Source organism: Aethalodelphis obliquidens, unplaced genomic scaffold, assembly GCF_003676395.1.
Source record: "Aethalodelphis obliquidens isolate GAN/ISIS:26980383/991018 unplaced genomic scaffold, ASM367639v1 scaffold11, whole genome shotgun sequence".
Lineage (NCBI taxonomy): Eukaryota > Metazoa > Chordata > Mammalia > Artiodactyla > Delphinidae > Aethalodelphis > Aethalodelphis obliquidens.
The window spans coordinates 4,970,459-4,994,639 of NW_020837955.1; the positions used below are offsets into that span (position 1 = coordinate 4,970,459).

The window sequence follows — 24,181 nt, forward strand, 5'->3', positions numbered from 1 at the left end:
AGTAAATGACAGACAGGAATCATAAGTCATATAAATTACTTGACATAAAAAACAGTAAGAAATAATGGTAGAACAGCTACTCACCATTTAAAATAAAAGGAAAGGACTGAAAAAGTCCTTATATATTCTTAAACTGTTATCTTTGTTGTGTAACACTGAGAATTTTCTTTTGAATTAAATAAGGTAATTCCAACCTGAAAGTTAAAAAGTACCCTCTACATGAAGATACTATAGGAATATTTTCCTTCACAAAACTAATGTGAAGTTGCAAATATAACATTTAGGTTGATATATTGGAGTTCAACGTGTGTTAATAAATCAGTTGATATGCCAAATCTAAAGCCTATGCACAAACTTAATAACAAATTTTTAGATTAAGCTATCAATCCAATATTAATATTCATGTTAAATTTAGTCTGTATTACAGTTTTTCTTTTTCATTCACATATTTCTCAAAGGAACTTTATTATATCCTGCTAGCATTAAAATCAGTGAGAAAACTTCATATATTTGGCAGACAATGCAGTGATCAAAACTGAAGCACCCTGGATGTTATGTTAAATGGTCTGAATTTTAACAAAAAATTAAGATGCTTAATATTTAAACATTGTAAAGATGCATTATTTAATCTTTTTAGTTTAGTAATCAGCCTAACACTCTATGAATGAATTTTGGTAACTCTTTTTTATAGAGTAACAGAAGTAAACATGTTTCAAAGTAAAATTCTAATATTTTAAAACCTAACTTTTGTACATTTGTATTCTGCTTATAAATAGATTAGAATGAATGGTTATTCTTTAATACTAAGATGTGTCTTTGAAATTTGCTATGCATGGAAAACTAGGAGGCACATGTGAAAAAAAGTGTCATAAATTCATTACCCAGGAGTGGCACCTTCCAATTCTAGCTTCAGCTTCAAAGTGAGGCCAAGAGTATAATCAGGGATTGCTGCTTGACTCCATTCTTTTAATATTGTTCAAGTGTAGTAAACCAAAAAACTAATTATAAAGATCATATCATCTTTAATATTCCATTTCTCTATCAGCGTTGAAATTCACATATGCATGTTTTAATCCAGTTTTTTTATTCCATTGTTAATTTCTTTGTTTTCCTGCAATGAATGTTTTAACATCTTGTAGGACTGACAGTGGTCACCATTTTCACTTTTTGAATTGAAATACATAGTTCCCCTACTATGTCATTAAGTCTGTGTCATTATGAGTTTAACCAGTAAATTATTCATAATTTAGATTAAATCAAATGTTAAAATATTATGAATGCAGTATTTCTCATGTAGCTTTCTCTTTTTTTTTATTCATTGCTTCCCAAACAGGTTTAAAGTGTAAGTATAATTACCAATATTTTGCATATGATTTTATGTGATATAAAAAGAAAAAAAAAGAGATAACGCTGATAAGGTAGGCAGCCTGCCCTGAACCATGTATTATTTGTCTGTTTTGTGTTTGTATTTGAGCTACTTTTTAGTTCAAATTCCTTTGTGGTTTTGTATATATAGAATTGAGCTAGTTTTAGACAATTGGATACAAGTGGAAGAAATGTGAAAAAGACAGTTTGCCCTTATAGCCTCCATCCACCCTTTGGGATCTTGATTTTGAGGCAAGAGTTAACAATCAGGACCCAAGAAAGTCAAAAAAGAGCAGCTTACCTCCAATGCAAGAATCACAGGCATTCCTAGGAATTCAAAGGAAAAGCTAACCAAATCTCCCTCCTAAATGTGTACATCTACACAGCCCCTGTAAACTAATGTCAAAAATGTTTTAAATCATTTTTAAATAACTTTTCTTTAAATAGATGGAAGGAAAATTATGTATCTTCTATATGCCTCACGTTATGAAAGAGATCATTAAACAACTACCAATTATCAATCACATTTTTTATAAATATTTTGCCTTCTCCCTTTAATGTTATCATTTAACTTAATTTGCAAATTTTTCTACTGAATTCTACCTGTTTTTCAAGGTGTAAATATTTTAAAGAACTAAGGAGAAGGGTTTATACATAAAAGATACTCTGTGGGGATGCTTTTGTAATTTTATCAGTTAATAAGTTCAAATATTTGTGTAAAAATGTTTGAGTTCCTCTGATAACTGGACTTTATTATTGAAAGGTAGCCTATTGATAAGTATATGATTTCTAAAATGAGTTTTACAAAACATCCTTACTTTACCGAAGGCGCCAAGCTGAGTGCACCAAGACAGCCCGAATGCAATCCACCCTAACTGCAGCGAAACCTGCAGCACCTGCCCCTGCACCAGTGGCCGCGCCCCCGCCGCCCCCGCCGCCTCCAGGGGCGCATCTCTATGAAGAAGTGGGGGACAGCACGACGTAAGTAGACCTTTCAGGGGCTTTTAGAAGTGGGTTTTGATGGATGCTGTGTGGTGAGTATTTAATTTCAACTTGATGTGGAAGTACCGTTTACAGCCTGCTTTATTACATTATTTCAAACAGAAAATTGTTAAGATGAAAACCTAAGAAAAGTTAAATTGAAAAGTAATAACCAAGAAACAAAAGATCATTAAAAAAAACTGAGTAACAGGAAAGAAGTATTCAATTTGAGGAGACATTTGCAGATGAATAGCTTGAGTATCATATTTAATTTCTAAACCTTCAGAATCAGGCATTTTCCCCCAAATTAAAAATTAATTCTGAAGATATATTTTCTCATAAAAAATGAGGAAAATAAAGCACAATCGTAAAATAGTAATTCCTGATTTGGTATCAGAAGCCAACTCCTGTTTGGTAAGAAAAAAACAATTCTGTGGTCTAAAATAATAGACTTTTCTAAGATACTACTTTAAGATGTTATACAACAGAATAATTAAAATCTGAATGAAAATAAAGAATTAATATTAAATATCTAACCACTTAGGAATATTCTTTTCATCATATTCCTCTCTAATGAGACTGCTGTCTTGTTATATATAACTTAATATTTATAACTCTTGTATATACTCTCATATATAACTTAATATTTCTCTTGCACTATTTGGACTCTCTAAGCAATATTAAACCATCATTTTTGAAAAAGTCTTTTAAATTATTGCTAAAAGACTTCATAGTTTCTATAACGATGCTACCCTCAAACCCTTATTTCTTTTAGAGATGTTTAACTTATCTATATTTTTTAAAAATTCAAGAGTAACTGTATCAACATGAAATGCAGAACCACCAAGGATATTATACAATTTTGAATATGATTAAATTAAATCCAGGAAAATTTTATTAACTGGAATTTGGTGGAATGAGGGACTAAGACACATTCTACTGTGTTATATTTGTAGTATTTACTAGTAGGAATAAAGCGAGCCTCAAAAATTATGAAATTTACCTTTTAATGGGAAAACTGTTTTTAAACATATATATCATATTATAGCTGTATTAATACTATTATACAAGGTTATATTGAAAATAGTTTTTAAAATGTTAAAACTGATTTTAATATATATTTTAATGCTAAAATTGAATTTAAAAGAACTTAATGCCTGGCATGCTACTTCTAGAGTAATAATATAATATAGGATTCACGCTTTAAATATTTTTTTTTATAAGTTGAAAATGATGGTCTCTTTTTGAATTATTGGTGAATGTAGGAATTGAGCCAATAAGATTTGATTCTCTTTGATTGTCTTGACGACAATTAGCAAAACATGTGTGAACTAAAAAAAGATTTATGTGGAAAGTGGAATGTGTTTTATTTGAAATTAGTGAGGGATATATATTAATATATGTATACTATGACATCACCTGGACTCATATATTTGATGATGATAATTTTCAAATAGCAACACTTAGGGATTATTTTTATTTGGAAAATTGTGGTAGATAGTAGAGGATTTTGCAATTCTAATTCTAATATGTATTTATTGAAGTGTCAAGTTCTACACATTTATTATCTGACAGATGTTTAAATTATCTATTCAAAAACCTTTTCAAGGATTCTAAGCATAAATTACTAGAAAATAAGCTATCTCCAAATGAATTATTATCAAATATTTTCTTTAAAAAATCAAAGGTCATTTTGAAAAACAAAAAGCCTTCACAAAATAATTAACAACTTCATGTAGATTCAACAATTACTCTGTAACAGTCATCATAGTACTTCTATATTCCTTCAAACAATACTTAGGTCTTCTTTATAAATCAGTGTGGAGTAACTTTTCACTTAGGACATAGAAGCAATTCTTAGAATCTCATTTAAAATTTCTGTTTTAGAGTTGAAGTTATCCACGTTTGATAGAGGTGAATTTTACCTGTGTATAGGAGATAGATAGCTAGGTGTAATTTTTTATGATAAGATAACCAAATAAATGCCGTATGAGTTTATCTAAAGCATTATTAAAATTATTCATATGAATAAATACAAAGAAAATATAAGATACATGCATTTTCTTTTTTGGATATGAATATTAAGTGTTTAAAGCAAGTTCCTGTTAATATTTTCATAATCATCTCAATTTAACTATAGTCAAAACTTTTTTTTTTCTATCACATGTTTTCTCTTTCTCACCTGTGGATACATAGGCATAAGTAAGTAAATAATATTCTAATACAAGGGTATTAGAAAAAAAAAAGATGCAATAGAATAGATTAACTGCTGTTTTAGACTATATACAGTAATCTTCATCTTTAACTGTACATTTACTTTTAAAAAGAAAGTTATATCTTCTATACCTCATTCCCTCTTGATATCTTGAAATTGCATGAGTTTAAACAAGTGTTCCCACAGATAGTACCTGTGCCTAGCAAAAGGAGTTTCAAAACTCTCCTTATTTTTTAATTTGTTAAAAATATTTATGGATATCTTTCCATCAAAAATGATGTGGTATTGTACAGACAGTTCTTTCCAAGAAAAAGAAAACCAAGAACAGATCTACACAGAAACAACTGCTATATAATGTCAACCCTGATTTTTAAAAACTACTTTTTAATGTTTTAAAAGTGATTGCTGTTTGTTTAATCCAAGTTGTCTCCACTTTTTGAATTATTCAGGAGGTCCTGACCACCTCTAAGAATTCTCTCTTCCAGTTTGTATTTTTGCCAAATGCCACAATAATAACTTTGGCTTTATATATCACTTTATTGTCTCCCTTCTCATCCTAAGTTTTATTAGGATGTGGCTTTGTGTCAATGTGGCTTTTAATTTTTTTTCAAAAAATTTCCCTTTTATTTCATTTATACTATGTTGGTAAATATTAAATAACGAAAATATATCTGTTACTCTGAGCTTGAGAGCAAAGTCTAATGACAGACTATTTAAAACCACAAGTCCCCAGTCTTTCTGGGGAAAGGGTCCCAATGCTTTCATTAGAGACACTTATTTGTGTCCTTTGACTTATCCAATTTTATCTATGACGCATAGCCACTATGACTCAATGACCATGCCTGAGCAGATCTTTCAGTGATATCAAAACTATGTTGTATTAGTATATCTTTTCATTAAAGTGAGTCTTGATTGAAATTTGATCCATATCATGTTCAAAAGAAACACCAGAAGCCCCTCTTCTTATTTGTAATATTTATAGTGTTTTTAAACTATTAAGCATAAAATTGAGGGGCTCTTTCTGTATCCTCTTGCAAGCTTTATGTCAAATAGGAGATTACTTTTAGCTCCAGGACAGAATTACCAAAATGAGAGATAATGGACAGGTACTGAATCAGATACAGCTAAGGATCCTTTCCTCAAAACAGTCAGTTCTGAGCATCCTTAAACAAGGCAAAGGGTATGAAACCACTAGCCAACATGCTGGTCTGCAATTTGGAGAACTGTGATTTATACATGAGAGAACTAATAATGTGTGGTCATGGAAGCTTCACATGGAAACTAAAAAAAGAAAAAAAAATCAGTGTGCAGATTGACACATTTTTTAAAAAATGAAAATTTCTCATGCTGCTCACAGCTCTCTAGCTTTTCCTGCCCTGCTTTTTTGAGAACAGAAACATCAAAGTAATGGCTTGCTTTAGTAGATTAGTGTTATTTGGCCTTTTATATTTTGAAGTAGTAATGAGAACCATAAAAACATCTTTCTCATAAAAGCTATGTCACAACCTGTTTCCTTACATTTCATTATCTTCTTTTCTTTCAAGTCTTTTCCTTCTCTACCATTTCCAACAAAGCAGGGAAAATAAATCAGTCTCAGAAGACAGGAAACATCAGCACTTTTCTTCCAGTACTGTTGAGGCTCACAAGCAGACTCATGTAGATGGATCTGTTAAGAACAGCTGGCCCAAGTCTGCAAGAGAATTCACACTGATGTCTGATGATGATGACTTATATACCCACAGTACCATTTACAAGGAATATACAGATCAAAGACCAACAAATTCAGACTTTTTACTAAGAACAGATTTTGTAGAGTCATTTTTATCCAAAACGCAAGCCAAGAATGAGTTTCTGAGGGGACCAAGAGAAAAGATTCAGAGGACGTGGAATCGGCCAGTCTGCTTACCTAGGAGACCAATGTGGGAACTTCCCAATAGGTCAGAAACCATAGCTCTAAAGCAAAGGCAAAGCAACAGGCAAGAAGCTGAAAATGAAAGTACTGGAACCAATCCAAACAAAAGAGGTAACAATAGTCCCTTGCTTACAGCTGAAGACACAAATGTAACAGAAAAAGAGGAAATAAGGCAAGGTGAATCACTGATTATACAAGGAACAGAACAGTTGCAATCTCTGTCTTCAGACTCTTCACTTTCCTCTCCTTGGTCTCATCCCTCATTCTCCACTTTGCCAACTGTTTCAAGACCTGTGGAACTCAAATCAGAACCTAATGTTGTTTCTCCTGCTGACTGTTCCTTGGAACTTTCTCCGTCAATGCCTTGCATTTTAAATTCTGCACTCCTTAGCAGAGAGACACCCACTTGTATGATGACTTTTGAAGCCAAAAGGGACATTTTCGAAAACCTTCCCCATCCACTAAAAACCTCTCCTCCTCCTCCTGTGCCTCTTATCCTTACTCCTTTTGCTCTTTCCAGTCTTCCTCCTTCCCCTCCTTCTAATCCTCCTCTTTGTCCTCCTCCTCCACTTCTTCCACTATCTGTTCCCCCTCCTCCTCCCTCTACTTCTCCTCCACCTTCACTTTCCTCTCTTCCTCCACCATCTCCTCCTCTTCCTTCTTCACTGCCTCCTTCAACTTCAGCTCCATCCACGAAGTGTGTGTTTACACCAGCTATTAAACACACTGTCAATGTGACACCAGCCAAGGAAATGAAGTCCACTGCAATACAGCTGTCAACATCAACAACAGTGTGTAATGCAAATCCTCAAAGGGAACCAAAAGGCATCCTCAAGCATATAAAAAACTTAGCAGAACTTGAAAAGTCAGTAGCTAACATGTACAGTCAAATAGAAAACAATAATCCACCAGCACACCTCTTAAAACTTCAAATGAGTTGCCTTTCAGAGACAACAAATATGGAAATGACATCTGAACAAAACCAGGAGAATTTGCACAATATTGTTGAGGGAATTGAAACACAAACTCACAGTCAGTTTACTTCACTGTAATGTTGCTTTTCTGGTTTTAAATGGACAACTCTTTTGTTGACCATAAGCTTCAAGTGGAGGCAAATTTGAACATTAAAGAAGATTCCATTCTTTTACTTGAAACTCAATGCAATGCTGTTTTTTCCTCATTTTTAATTTAAAAGATTATTAATCTCACCATTACTAACTCATATTATAGATGTACCTTAATTTTCTTAACTACGAAGTAGTATTATTTGTCTACATTTATTTAAAAAGTAAGTAATTTCAATCTATTTTTCAATGGGCATATATGGGCATGAAAGTTAGATATCCAACTTAAATCAATGGCTTGCTTGTTTATCATGTTAAGTTTTACATTTGCTTTTTGATCATAGTTTTATATGAGTGTTCCAGGAAAACAGCAGACTGTTACAAGTAAGCTAAAAAATGATATCGTATGTTCTGTTATTGCCTTGAAGCCTATGTATTTGGTAAGAAGAAATACTACCAAAGTAAAATGTTATGTATCTAGAAATGTAGGAGATGACAGACATTATGGTATTCCAAAATAAATCTCAGGTGCTATAAGATGTAGGCATCTGTTTTCTTATAAGAACACCCTTTACTCTGGCTTGCTTTTATCTTCCTAGTATGCTTATACATTTGATAAATCTTTTACTTTTTTCAATGGCTGTTTTATTCTATTTATTTCTCATTGTGCTTTCTCTTCCCTTCTTTATAATGGAAATAAATCTTGAGTTGCTGACTTCTGTAAGACATTTCATTGTTCCCACAAATGTTTAAAGTGCTCTTTAGTTTTGCATTATTATATCATCTCCTTAATTATAATTTTATCATAAGATTCTCCTTCAAAAATAATAGTTATCTCCAGTTTAATAAATAAATTCTCATCCGTTTCAGCAAAAGGTTAAGTAAATGCCTACAAAGTTTTATCTAGTGTGAATTTAGTTATTTCATTGTTGAAAATTATATTTCCATTAAGTTTATCAATAGTATAAAATGTGCTTATTATGTTATTAAAATTTAGAAAAATGCATTCTCAGTTTTATTCCTAGTTACTTTTAATTGCTATGGATAAATCATCCAAATTTAGCCTATAGCATGTAAATGAAATATAAAAATTTCAAATAGAAATCAAGCGGAATATATCTGGTGAACTGTCACCAGTTTTATATATATGTCTTTCCTATTTGGTTTAGGCAAAGAAAATAAAAAATTATACTCTAGGTAGAAATTTCAGTAGTTGTAGTTATTCTTACATCTTAGAGCTAAACTTGTTAAATTCTTAAAGGCATCAGCTAAGCTAAGTACCATCTTTCTGTCCTAATGAAAGCTACACTGGACCATCGAGTAATTACTTTGTTTTTTCCATCTCACACATGGAATAAATTTTACTTACTGGAAATCCCCACTTTGAATACAAGTGTAATTGTTTATTATACTCTTCAGCTTTAATATTTTAGAAGATATAAGTCTGTACAGAGAAAAACACAATTCTAAAATATAGGGAAAGTCTTGCTTGATAATTGCCATTGTAAGTATATTAATATAGATTCAGAGCCCTACAATGAATGCATCATTTCATTGGTTTTGTTTGACTCATATTATGTGACATTTCTTCAAGAATTTGATACGGCATCCCCAATTAACAATACCAAATAAAAAATGTAAAGTTAATTATTTTCATTAGTTCCTCTACTTCAGATTCTTTTCATCCAAATCAAGAGTAATTTTTTTTTCCTGGGGTTCTTGAACATGATTTTTTTCTCTCTTTCACTGAAAAACTTCAGTTGGAGTTTTTGTTGGCAGCTGGTCATATGCATGAGAACTTGTGCTATTTGGCGGACTCTGAAAAGGTATTATTGACAACTGTGTAAGCGTTTAATGTGCAAGTGTGTGTGTGTGTGTGTGTGTGTGTGTGTGTGTGTGTGTGTGTTTATGCTATTTTGTATCAACCTCTTGGAAATGTGAAAGAAATATCTTGATAATTCCTTAGAATTCTTTGATAATGAAATCTCTAATTACCAAAGAAATATAAGAAATCCAAATAACAATTTTATGTAGGTATGTATAGCCTTATTAAATTGTTACTTTGTCCTTTTTATAATATTTTTATAATTTAAAAATTTTATTAGTATCTTTTTTTGACTGGGAACTCTTTTCTTTCCTTTTTTTTAAAAAATATCTTTATTGGAGTATAATTGCTTTACAATGGTGTGTTAGTTTCTGCTTTATAACAAAGTGAATCAACTACACGTATACATATATTCCCATACCCCCTCCCTCTTGCATCTTACACTTTTAAAACGAAACGTCCATTGCCATGTTTTATGTTTAATCTAGTCTTTTACTGACACATTATATTTAGATATTTCCTTCATCATAAAAGTCAATTGGAACATCTTCTACATGAGACCTAAAAATATCCTTTGAGTATACAAGCCAAAATATTATTTCTCTCCACAGCTCCTAAGCCCCCATAACCTGACAACCAACCTCTAAGAAAAGAATGCCCTTTTTTCATTCTGCATTTATTATGATCCAATTAGTGCACAAGAAATTATTAGGTACCTTATTAAAAGACATAAACAGGTTACCAGACATTATCCTTATTGTTAAAAGTAAACAGTAATACATACAAATGATGTAAAATGAAAACTACACATTGGATATAAACTACATAATGACGTATCAATATCATATGAATGGCTTTATAAGGATCAATAGGAAGTCATGTTAATTGAAAGCAGACACATATTGATTCTGCTGTTTACCTTTTCTGAGTTACTTTTTGCCTTTGAGCTAAGACAAACAATACAAATAACCAAATAAAAAGCAACAAAAAGTTTCAAAAAGTATAGTTCAACAAAAAAGTATAGTTCATCTATTGATATTTTAGTTCCTACATTATGGAAAATATTGCTAATGAAAAGAAGCAAGTTAAATATCCTAGAAAATAAAATATAGGTTTTATTGGATATTTTATATTACATATGTGACTCAGTAGTCATTATTAAAACCTAAGTATGAGCTCTCAACTCTACATATCTCTAAAAGATACAAATTGAGTAAAAGCTGAAAATGTCTAAACTTCTAAATGCTTTAGGATTATCATTCCTCTATTGGCAGAACCATATAACATAAGCACCCTGCAACACCCCCAGTGGATGCCTGAAACCTCGGATAGTACCAAACCCTATATACACTTTTCTGTCCTATACTAATGGGTGGGTAGTGTATACAGCATGGATATACTGGAAAAAGGGCCTACTCATATCCTGGGAGGGACAGAGAAGGATGGTGTGAGGTTTCATAATGCTACTCAGATTGGAGTGCAATTTAAAACTTACAAATTTTTTATTTCCAGAACTTTCCACGTAATGTTTTTGGACCATGGTTGACTGCAGGTAGCAAATAGAGATGCCACAGATAAGGGAGGACTATTGTATAAATTGCTGATAGCAATATATATGTATAAGCATTATATTACCATTATTTCCAGCCATTTCAATCAACAATGCCTTAAGCACTTAAGATGCATTCAAATAAGCAGACTTATTTTTCAAAGTCCTTGAAATATTTTAAATAAATTTTCTACAGATTGTTTTGCTGAACTTTAGAAAGTCTTCATAATAACTCTTCATTGCAGTTGTTTATTAATTTCATATAGCATAGTCAACAGCACCAGGTTTATACTTTAGGTCAAGTGTTTAATGAATAATAAATGAAAAATCTTCATAATTAATGACATTCAACATTGAAAAAAATTCCATGCTTTTTTCCCTCTCAAGTACAGTCAACTACTGTTTCACTTACTTGTCCATTTAACTTTATAAATCTTTAGGTAATATTGAATGTTTGGCTATTATATCTCTAAAAACTTTTTTACTTCATGTTTAATAATGTAATTGACCTTTAAAGGCCAGTTAATATTTTGCATTTATTATTTTTAGAATAAATGGACACAGACAAAAAAATCTTACAAACATTTGGAAGAATATGTTCTAGTCATGGAGATATTTTTTTTTGTCCTGTACCAATATGTTTTTCATGTATGAAGCATATCTTTTCCCCAAATGAGTATCTTACATGTATCAAGACTTGTTTAGGACAGACATGATGTAGAATATTTTTAATACAACTGATCATAACAGAGTCAAAGTATGTCAAGGTATGTTATTAAACACCATTGAGATAAAATAGATTGTGAATAGTTTGGTGTTCATATGGAATGAGGGTCTGGCGTGATAATTATTTTTAATAATGCAGGCATGAAACCTTGATTCTCCTGTCTTGATACTGCCACAAAATATATTTCTCACTGAGACAACATTTTAGAAAAATTTGCCTTCTCAGTTTTTCTCTGATTTTCTTAAGTTACCCTTATCTATAATTCTATTCAATCTGAAAATCCAAGATGTTTAATACTGATTTCTTCGTTTCTGCCTTGCAGGAGAGGTTATACATCAGAGGTAAGGGCTTTATGGTGTTATGTTACATTATAAGCTTATTAGGACAATATTTATGTTATAGGCAGGACTGATTTACATTCTTTCAAAATGAGGGTATTTTCATTTAACAAAACATAAGTATGCTTTGCTATTTATTTTCTTGTATATCTGTTGCTTCTTTGTTTTGGGGTTTTAAGTCTATTATTCAATGGGTGAATAAAGATCAACTGCCAACCTTTTCAAAGATAAATTTATTTTTTCCTGAATTATTCTCTCTCAATATTGTGACATTCCCCCAAATTTATTTTTCTAAGGCTATAAATCTAATCTAGAAACTGTTTCTAATTTAGATACTTTTTTTTTTTTAATCAGTCCAAGGCTCATTCCTACCATGTTTGAGCTTGAGCTTTTGAAGAGTTAAAAACAAGTCAGACTATTAGAAAGCTGTGGCTTTTCTTTGTGTTAATTTGATTCTCAGTCCACAAAGAAGATACTGGGCATTCTGGCCAATGGTATTTGGTGAATAATGCTGTAAGTGGTGCTATCAATGAATCACTGAGAAGTTAGTATGGTTTGGCATACAGCTCTTCAGTTAAGAGAATGAAATAAGCATATGACTTAATTGGCTAACAGTTTAGAATTCATACGTCCTAGGTTTTTTGGAAATCAAAATGAATGCATTTAAGAAAAACTGATTTTCAGGAATAATTATAACAGCTAGCAGATTGAATCAGAATATCTCTAACTTCAACTTCCTACCCCTTTAAGTTAATACCTTAACTGCACTAACTCATTAACATCTGTATCATGGAAAATCTATCCCTTCAGTCAAATAGTTGTTCTATTGGCCATTTCAAACAGTTGGTTCATTGGTAGGATTATCTCCCTGAACTTCTCTGTCCGCTTTCCCAATGCTTACTTTAAGATTTATGTTGTATAACTATTCCCCTCAAGAGTTGAGACGCCAAAATTTAAATTGTGTATCTTGTTTTCATCTGGTTAAAGTATAAGTTATCATGAAACAGATCAATAGAGACTCTGTTTTTTGAAAAATATGGGTGAAATGGGGGGCAGTGGGAAATGATCTCTGCAAAAAGTGAGGAAGGACAATTTCTTTAATCACAAAAGAATTTCTGAAAACGTGCTTAATGCTTGAGTTCAAGCATTCCACATTTTGGTAAAAAGAAAAATGGGGAGCATGTCTTAAATATAATGATGAATATATTACAACCATATCATTATTTTGTGTGCCCTACCCTTCTTCCTGATTATGTATATATAATATGATTATACCTAATATGACCGGGGAGAAAAAAAGAGGGCCAATTTAAAACAAGGTTAAATTTGCTAAAAAGAATTGTGTGATACTTAAAGTGCTTCAGAACCATAAATGACTCTTTGTACTATGAAGCTTAAACCAAAAAGTTATTTATAGATTTTTATTTATTAAGATTATTAGCTTTGATGTTAATTAAAACAATGATGAAATTAAAGCACATTAATTAATTATGTTCTAACATTAATAGTCAAAATATTATTTAATGCTGTTAGTAGCTATCACATGAATAATAAATCATATCCCAAGGTAACCAGTTTTAAGCTGTGGCCTTATTTTCTCTCTTTTCAATGATAATCTACTTTTTCCACCTGAATTATTTTCTAAACCTTTTTCTATTTTACTTTCCTTTGGCAGCAACAACAACTGCTGAGGCCTTCTCTCCTTAAACCAGAGGTATCAATTTTCTTTTTCTTTTCAACCTTCACTGAGTCTTGACAATACTTTATGTGACTCTGAGGTCCATCTAACATGTGGGCAGAGTGGGTGGCTGCCAGTATGGCATAATTTTACAAGGAAGAGAAGAGGTGGTTTTAAATTAAAACAAATAAGCAAATAAATAAGCAAGCAAATCACCTCTCTGCTGTTTTCTGGTGACTGAAATTCCAAATTTTTAGCTTCACTCTCTGGGAATTAGATAAATAAGACCTTTGTTCCTATTAAAAACAAGCAAGCATTAAATGAAGCGAGTCATGAACCTGATCTGTCAGTTATCTTAGTGAATCTAGATTCATCAGAACTGTTCTTGAGATCAGACTTAGGTTAGGCAAAGTCTGAAGAAAGAACGCTGACATCTGTGCTAAAATAACAAAGGTAGAAATTGGGTTGTGATAAACAGACTTTGATCATTGAAATGTGATTCAAAATACTGCCTTTGGGCACATGTCTATTTTAAGATGCTTATGACATTTTCTTCTGAAAGAAGAAAAAAAGATATTTGGAGTTATATAATAAATGCATATGATTTTTATTTATTTATTATTCATATATACTTCCTAAATAAAAAACATATATATTAAAGTTAATTTTAAATATCTCCTTACTTTGGAAAATTTAGTATTTTCTAAGCTCCACTTAAAAAATTATTCCTTTATTCCTATTTCTCAACAACAGAATCTTAACTTTGCTAAAGACAGGCATTTTGTGGTTAGAATTTACTCCCCCAAATCATCGGGAGGTTGAGTGACAGGAATATTCACCTTTTATACATTTTATCAAAAATTTCCATGGAGACTTCTCCATAAACTGTTGAATCTGATAACTCAGAGTTAAAATCCAAATGCCAGTTACCTGATGCAAGGCCTTAGTCAAGCTATGTATCCTCCTAAGCATCAATTTCATCTTTTATAGAATGTTGGCAGTAATATTTCATATATAAGCTCCTAGCTCAGCAACTGGAACATAGTGGGAAGAAATTCAGTAAATGGTAGTTATTTTTCTTGTTTTGTTTGCATCAGTATAAATTTTTATACTTTGATCAGTAAGAAACTAGGTTAATTCTATGTGTGTGCAGTCAGCAAAAATGAATTTTTAAAATAACATTAAGCATTTGATCTGCCCATAAAAGCACCTTTTAGTAAGCTACTTAGCATGATTTTCTAAACTCTAGGATTTACCTGCTAAGTGGATGGCAACAGGGACTGTGTGGAACAGCAAAAAAGGCCAATATTACACTCTTTTTTAGGGCTGACTTAAGGAGCTTAATGGTCACCAAGTCCTTCCTCCATTTTCTTTTTTTCTGGGTGGTATAAGTATCCAAGACCAACCCTTCAGAGTATTCCCTTCTACTAGCTCCTGTCTCTCCCTACAGAATACAGAGTGACAGATTAAATCTATGATTGAGTTTCCTGGGCTCTTTCCCAGTTGCTCTATCCTTCTATTGTATTTTTTAAAGTCATTTGATGCCAGATATATATTGTAGCTAGCAAGAGCTAAGTTTCATTTACTGTTCAGAGAAAAAGAAAAAGTACGTGTCTGTAAATTGATTCTTTTAAAATCTGAAATCCACTCAGTCGCATTATGTTTCCATAAATATTTTTCATTATTGCTAAAAGTTATTAGAATTCAACTTCAAAACCTTTGTTTTTTTTAATTGTTGTAAGAACACATAACTTGAGATCTTTCTTCTTAGATTTTTAAGTTCACAATACAGTATTGTTAGCTATAAGCAGAATGCTGCACAGCAATCTCTAAACATTTTCATCTTGCTTAATTCAAACTTTAGACCTGTTACATAGCAACTCCACATTTCCCCCTCTCGCCATCACCTGGCAACCATCATTTTACTTTCTGCTTCTCTGAGATTGACTATTTTAGATACCATATGTAAGTGAAGTCATGCAGCATTTGCCCTTCTGTGACTGGCTTATTTCACTTAGCACAGTGTTCTCAAGTTTCATCCATGTGGTAGCATATGGCAAGAGTTCCTTCTTTTTTTTCTTTTGAAGGCTGAATAATACTCCATTATGTACCACATATTCTTTATACATTCTTCCATTCATGGACATTTAGGTTTCAACTTCAAAATCACTTGGCAGTCTTTGCTCAGTCTCCCTATGTATTAGATAAAACATGCATTGGTCAAGTAGTTAAATATTACTTCTGAGACCTATTTGCTTCATTTAAACCAGTATAATTACGTTGGGTTTTGGATGCCTCAGAAGTCTAAGCCTACCAATATGAAACGTGTATTTTTTAAATTTTTTAAATTTGTATTTTTTAAATACACGTTTTAAAAACGTGTATTTTTAAAATTTGAATAAGTCAAACTTAGACTTTAACTTTGTCCCAATTTCTTATTGGTCTGAATTGGCTTCCTACAATAAAACTTTTCCTATAATAAACATTTTTATTGGAAATAAAACTGCAGACATAAAATCATATAGTGCAGCAAAATGAATTTTTACAGCATGCTCATGCCCTACTAGCTCTCCGGTAGCCCCTCCATGTTAACACTCAGATATTATTTCTCCTTTCCCTAACCACTCACCTAGCTTTTTTCCCAAGATAAATATTTAATACGTATATTTAATTTCAGCTTTATCAAGGTATAAGTGACAAATTAAATTGTAAGATAATTCAAGTGTCCATTGTGGTGATTTGACATATGTATACACTGTGAAAAGACTAACGCATCCTTCCTCACATATTTATCTTTTTTTAAATTATTTTTTTGGTGAGAATATTTAAGTTGTATCCTTTTAGCAAATTTCAGTCATACAGTACAGTGTTACCAACTGTAGTCACCATGTTTTATATTAGACGCTCAGACCTTGTTCATCTTATAGCTGAAAATTTGGACACTTTCACTAACCTCTCCCTATTTCCTCTACTCAGCAACCACTTTTCTACTCTGTTTCTATGAGTTTGGCTTTTAATTTGGTTTTTTATTTTCAGATTCCACATATAAGTAATACCATACAGTATTTGTATCTGTGTCTGGCTTGTCTCACTTAGCATAATGCCCTCAAGGTTCATTTCATGTTGTCGTCACAAATGGCATGAGTTCCTTCTAAATATAGCCATTTATTGCTCAGTAGTAGCAATATTGTAGCCAATGAGGTTTTTCCGAAGTGGGATTACTGCCAATTGAAAACTTTTTACCTGGCTTCTAACACCCAGATTGGTTTGTCTGTTTTTGAAGTTTATATAAATAGAATAATATAGAATCATGTTTCATTTTGTACCTGACTTCCTTTGCTCATCATTCTGTTGGGGAGATTCATCTCTGCTATGTGATGTAGTAGTGTGCTTATCTCATGGACTTTTGCATCAGTTCCAGTTTTGGGCTGTTACAAATGATGCATTTTGGTGAACAATTTTACATATATATGTTGGGCACGTAGACTGAACTAAATTGAATTTCTGTGAAAAGAGGTGCATATATTTGACTTTGGTATTATTCCCAAACATTTCCCAAATGGTTTTGCTAATTTATAATCCCTCCAGAAGCATATGAGAGCTCCATGTCCTTGATGCAAGATGGTATTGCTGATCTATCTATCTATCTATCTATATATTACTTTTAGTTAATCTTGTGGGTAAACTGAATCCTTTTTAACATCAAAACTGGATTCCTTTGCAGTTAATTCACAAAGTATTTGTAACCGCAAATGCATCAGAGAGTACATTTAGTAGAGTAATTGCAAACTTATAAAAATCTAGGGAAGTGATGTAAATGAACAGAGTTTATTCAATGTAAAAATAAAAAAGAGCAGATGGGGCATCCTATTGTGACTGGGGGTGTAGATGTAAAATAGTCTGGTGGAGAATACAGCAGTAACCAGGAGAAAACATGATTGCTTTAAGGAGTAGTACCACCAACTAAATTCATGACGTGTAAAAATATGAGCCCAGTGTTGCCATCTTTTTATTTTTTGAGAGAAATAAAAACTCAGATCTTTAATAGCATTTTCTGATGAGCATTTGGGCAACTAATCACTTTTTTAAAATGATATTTGCCAAACAAAGCACAAGTGAAGTCTATTGTACATTTCCATCATGCAGGCTGTGAATTTCCACACTTTTTGAATGATATATTAGTGTCCACAGAGGACTTTTTTTCCTAACTAATACTATACCTGGATCAACAAAATTAGTTCTTATGAATAGTAGATGATCTTAGAAATAAGTATCCACTGGTTTTCCTATGTATACCTATACGTTTTCCTTCTTCCCTTTTCTTACTTCATTGCAAATTAATTTGGTTAAACCTTGGCAGTTCAATTTATTTAAACGTTAAAATGGAGTTAAAGAGGAAAATACAGTGAAATTGAATTTAATAGTTATTTAAAGCTAGTTCTATATGTATGTCTCAGGAAAAATATCTTTCCATAAGTGTAGAGTGACAAAAATCAATATTGTCTGGAATTTAGAACTGGAAACCTTGAAAGGGCCTATTGTCTGACAAATTTCTTTAAAAAAAATTAAATTCAGAATTAGCAGTATGTTTTAAAATGTAAATATCCTTGGGCTATATCGCATATTAGCACATTTTTTATTAATGTATAAATGATTTTCAGATCCTTTCATAAGAATAGCATTTGGTGAATGGGAGAGCTCTAGATACTAGAAAATTGTTATCAGGATGATGAAACAGTGCTGAAGATAATGTTATAATTTTCTTCAAGGCTAAAGTCTATTAGTAATGTGTTAACTAGATTGAAATATTAACTGTCTATTGATAGTTTTAAAAATTATCTAAGAACAAATGGTATGCTTATCTGTTATCTTTAACAGGTTTACCATTAGACAAAATTTACTTTCCCCCTCCTCAGTTCTAATAGCATAACTTAATTTTGTGTAAGAGTTACAGCCAAATATATATATATATATATATTTGAATATGTCTAACATTTTTAATTAAAGTTATTTTGACAGCAGTGTTTTGAGTCATCGAATACTAGGTCTGGAAATCTGACATTGAGCTGAAATGTGATAAGAATTTATTTTCAAATGCGATTTCTCTTTTTGAATAATAGGAGTTATCCATGGAGTCTGGAATTGATCCTGGCCAGGAATATGGACAAGATTATTACAGTTATGAGCATGGGTACATCTTCAGATTTTTTATCCAGTATCTTAATATTTTTATGAATAATAAGGTGTTATTAAATGATTATTATTACTAGCATTTTTATGAGTGTCATTTCATCAGTTTCATTTTTGAAAATGAGTTATGTATCTAGTTTTAGCTTCAATCAAGTTTAACCATGTTTCTATATTGAATTCTGTTTTGATGTTTATATTGATATTGGCTACAACTTGAAAAATGCAATAAAATTATTCAAATTATTTAAATGAGAAATAGAAGTCAAACATATTTGCTCAATTCCTGAATTCACCATTTCTTTCATATGAGATATTTAATATTTTATCTAACCAATCAGCCTCAAGATTTGCCCAAGAGAAACGAAGAAAACATACTTTAGAATCCGGTAATAAGCATTTCAAAAGTCAGTTCTACACACATAAGTTAACTGCTTTCTAAACATACAGTAGAGGAAAATAAAGACCATTACAGATCACATTTGAAGCAGATTTTTACTATAAACTTAGAGAATTTATGTTTTGAATAAGCTATCATACTTTCAGAAAGAACCAATTTGGTGCCCTAAATTCTTCAGTTAGTCAAGGAAAAATATTCCTTTCTCTTTAGTCTCTCCTAAAACTTAAATCTGAAATAACTCTTTTTCTTGTTATTCCAGGGTACCATTATGGCAAAAGTCATTGGTCATCAGGTTGTAGTTCTTTCTCTATGATTTTGTAACTAGTTTACAAGGAGCCCAACAGGTGCTGTATAAATATCTGTTGATTGAATGATGAAGAAAAAGAAGAAAACAGAGATCAGTCATGGTTATACAGATCAAATGAAAAACTGCTTAAAGTTGTAAGTTTCTGTTACAGGTATGAAATGCCTCAATATGGAAGTCGCCGTCGTTTGTTACCACCAACTGGACAAGAGGAATATGGTGAGGTGGTTGGCGAAGCTGAGGAGGAATATGAGGAAGAAGAGGTAATTACTGTAATTTTTTAATGGAATATTAATATTTCAAGAATAATATTTTTTAGCCCTATTTGAATAGCAGGCTACAAAACATTTCAAAATTTCAGAAATCCTATTCACTTAGTAGTTGATTTCCATAGAACAATTTAATAACGCTAACCATTCCATTGCCTTGTCTACAGAAATTTTTTATAAGTTTATTTATTTCTATAAAACATTAAACACTTGGAATAAAGCCACAATAAAATTTATATTTTATAAAATCCTAAATGTTATTCCATAAAGATATTATAATCAAATATGTTAAAAAGTATTTTGCAAAACAAAATGCTCCCACATTGTCTAGCAAACCTAAAACTCATGAAAGTACAATATCAATCTTTTAATTAAGAGAAAAATAAAACCACCAGTATTCTTAATGGAATTTCATCATTTAATTCATCTATATCAATTCTTATACTTTGCCTGAAATATTTATTTGGAATACTTATCCAAAAATTTTAAAGAAAAAAGTTTTAATGTCACTGTACTTTTACCCTGTTCAAAATTTTACAAATAGTCAGATTTTACATTAGCTATTCAGATAAGCTATCATAATTTCCTGATTGCTTAAAATTTTGTTAAAGCAAATACATAAAACTATTAACCAAAGTCTAGGGATGGGAGAGGGAAGAGGTAATGATTAATTTTCTTTCTCCTTTGATCTAAGGTGCAAAATAAATTTTGAGTAAGAAAAAATGAGAAAGCATTAAATTTTGGTATTATAAGGTAAAAGCTAAAATAAAATAATTTACATTTCCTTGAACACCTTCTGCCTATATGCAGTGGGGATAAACAGTAGGGAATTGTGTGATTGTTCTATGAAACCAGTTTTATAACTTGCATGAAGCTGTCAGCCTGCAGATTCACTCTTGCTTAACTTGTGTGAGACATGGTCACATAATAACCATTCCCCAGCTGACACTTCAATTGCATTTTCGTGATTTTCAGGAAAAGGCAAAGAAAGTTAAAAAACCAAAAGTTGAAATTAGAGAGCCTAGTGAGGAGGAAGAAGTAGTTGTCACTATTGAAAAGCCACCAGCAGCTGAGCCAACATATACGACGTGGAAGAGTGCCAGGATATTCCCCATGATTTTTAAGAAAGTTAGAGGACTAGCTGATAGAAGAGGCGTCATTGACCTTGAAGATGAAGAGTGGCAGAGACGCCTTGAGGCAGAAGATAAAGATTATTTGAAACTAACACTGGACCAAGAGGAAGCTACAGAAAGCACGGTAGAGTCAGAGGAGGAATCCTCAAGTGACTATACTGAATACAGTGAAGAGGAATCCGAGTTCAGTGAGTCTGAGACGACAGAAGAGTCTGAATCAGAGACACCCTCTGAGGAGGAAGAAAGTTCTACCCCTGAATCAGAAGAATCCACGGAGTCAGAAGGAGAAAAGGCAAGGAAGAACATTTTTCTTGCAAGAAGGCGGCCCATTGCTGAAGAGGTCCAGAAAGTCAAAGATAGAAAAGAGGAGCTACCTGAAGAGCCAGAAGAACGGAACGTGGAAGAAGAGGAGGAACGCCCAACAGAACAGGAAAGTGAGCTGGCCCCTGTGGAAGAGCCCACGGACCTCGAATCTCAAGACATCACTGAGGAGGGCAGTGCAGAATCAGCTTCAGTGGAAGGAGGTGTGGAAAGTGAGGAGGAGTCAGAATCAAGTATGAGTAGCAGTAGTAGTGAAAGTCAGTCTGGAGGTCCTTGGGGCTTTCAGGTGCCAGAGTATGACCCAAGCAAGCAGGCAAACGAAAAGAAGCCTCCAGGAGCAAGCTCAGAAGGTTACAACACAGCACTTTAAAAGAGATCACAGTAGGTGAAAGTTTTGCAGTGATGAGTGCTCTTGTGTGCAGTGCCTTCTGTGTGTTCTCTGAAATGACACTTGAAGGGGAGGAAATTGATCATAATTCTTATCTGACTTAAGATTTAGAAGCATGCCAGAGAAGTGAATATATATGCTATCCAAACAGATTTGTATATCAGAATATATTAGGGTAAATCTGACTGATCTTTCCTATATTAGTAATTCAGAAGACATGCAATCAGTTAATCAGTATTTAATATTTCATAGTGTGATTTCTGTTAATGCAATGTGGCATTATGTATTGCCAGTAATGCTCTGACTACTGGAATGGACTATATGAATATATATATATATATATATATATATAGACACACACACACACACACACACACACACACATATATATATATATAGTGGTTTTGTATCATCTTAAATCCTTAGGACAATATGTAACAAATAAGATCTCTACAAGACTACTTTTGCATATATGTACATTTCAGGTGGCAAACATATTATCAAAAATATCATGAACATGTTCAATTAGGTTTATAGCTGGCAGTTTCAAATATTAGAAGTTAAATGATATAAATTTAAAAAAATAAAAGTTATTACCATTTCCCTTCTGTTGTGGATAGGAATTAAAGTGGATTCAGAAAAAAATTGAATTGTAACAGTTATAAGTTTTTTTTCTGGGTAACATAATAATTTTGAAATATATATCTGGAAATCCAAAATCATGGCTTACTTAGTGCAACATGTTGGTACTTTACATATCCCAAAAATGGCAATACTATTTTAAGAATAACCAAGGAGTTTTTCACCTCTGCACCTTGTCATTTCTAATGTGGATTGGTAAAAGAAAAATAAATTTGTGAAAATTTCCATTGTGTTCCAGTTGCTTACTAAAGGAAAATTTACAATCATTAGTTTTCTGTTTTGTGTATTACAAAATAAATTGTGCAGGATGGGAAGATATTTTCTTTTAAGTTAACATATATTTAAATGGATGATCCAGAAAACCAGGACACTTCAAGTGAATAAATGCATTAAATTATACAAAAAGTTTGGCTAATAATGGAGGATTAATTAAGAATTACAATATTGTGGGTTTAAAAATATCTTTAAAATATTGGGAATGGAAGTATTAGCATGAACAGAATATACTAATAATGCTGGGTTTTTCCTTTCAATTTAACATTCCTGAAAAGTATAGCAACTGTCAAAGAACGGATCAGATTCTTAAATATAACCAGTATACTTTTTTTTCATAGTATAGCAGTAATTTGATCTAAAATAATACAAGTACTTCCTGAAATGTATACTTTCCAATCTAGCAAAATTTTTCAGAAGTTATTAAGCTCTCAAACCAATGAAGAATTTGTGGAAGAGAAACTGATGTTAATAAAAAGGTTCTTCCCTCTACCTCTTGGGTTGTTACTTTTGATAGCTTTCTGTCAAAGGTTTTGAATTTTGCAGGCATTGTACTCTTTTCCCTTTTAATTCCTTTGATAATGATTCATGCTTTTTTATTTTGACAGTGGGCAAGAAAAAGAATGATAAAGTTAGTTGTTGATCGAGAGTATGAAAGTAGCTCAGCTGGAGAAGACAGTGCTCCTGAATGTCAGAGAAACCGTCTTCACAACCCCAATATCCACAGTAATATCAATGGCAATATATACATTGCACAGAATGGCTCTGTGGTGAGAACCCGCCGTGCCTGCCTCACCGATAACTTAAAAGTTACTTCCCCTGTTCAATTGGGGAGGCACTTTAAGAAACTAGACAAGTTGGCAGTGACACATGAAGAGAATGTCCCCTTGAACACATTATCAAAGGGGCCATTTTCTACTGAGAAAATGAACACAAGACCAACTCTGGTTACATTTGCCCCTTACCACGTGGGGACTGACAGTACAACAGTGAAGCCTTTGGGGAACAGGCTGAAAAGCACAGTTGAACAGGAGTCCATGGTTGACAGTAAGAACATCAAGGAGGTTCTGGACTTCCATAGTGACCACACGCAGTCAGATGACGAGGAGCTTTGGATGGGTCCCTGGAACAACCTCCATATACCAATGACAAAACTGTGACTGATTTTTTTTTAAGTTATTTTGTTTTTACTTCAGTTTTTAATAAACTGCCCTTTTTATTGTCACTGAGAAAACAACGTATGGGATTTATATCATGCACACAAGCTAAAACTTTGAACAGTAGGCATTAAAGTTTAAAAAGAGACAGATTTACACTCACATTTGTATCAACTAATTGTTCTTCCCAAATATCTTTTTGGACAGACTCTCAATTCACTATATAACGTCATTTAAACATTTAGCTGTTTTTTGGGGCCTTGAAATGTTTTTCATTTTAATAAAGAAGAAATAATATTTACTAAATAAGCATTTATATTTTGTTGATTACCATAGATTACTTTTCATCTCTAGCTTCACAGAACTTGTTTTGGTGCATGTAATTTTACTTTTCATAAAAAATGGGAAAAATTTATATTAGAGGATTTTACAGGTAACGGTTTTATACAGTTG

General features: G+C 32.1%; 1 protein-coding gene across 16 annotated transcripts in view; it reads left to right on the forward strand.

The window, feature by feature from the left end:
• Positions 1–23,861, forward strand: part of PCDH15 (protocadherin related 15) — a 718,778-nt gene extending 694,917 nt beyond the window's left edge. For 4 of the 16 annotated variants that reach the window (XM_027111890.1, XM_027111889.1, XM_027111897.1 and 1 more), the window contains 4 exons: positions 1,334–1,342; positions 2,194–2,346; positions 4,543–4,548; positions 6,106–7,525. In XM_027111890.1, the coding sequence (XP_026967691.1) occupies positions 1,334–1,342; positions 2,194–2,346; positions 4,543–4,548; positions 6,106–7,525 (1,588 nt within the window). Of the gene's footprint in view, positions 1–1,333; positions 1,343–2,193; positions 2,347–4,542; positions 4,549–6,105; positions 7,526–11,960; positions 11,980–13,651; positions 13,691–18,774; positions 18,846–19,699; positions 19,809–20,789; positions 21,639–23,179 lie in introns of those variants that run through there. The other 12 variants (XM_027111903.1, XM_027111902.1, XM_027111888.1 and 9 more) reach the window with 9 other exon arrangements.
• The last annotated feature ends 320 nt before the right edge of the window (positions 23,862–24,181 follow it).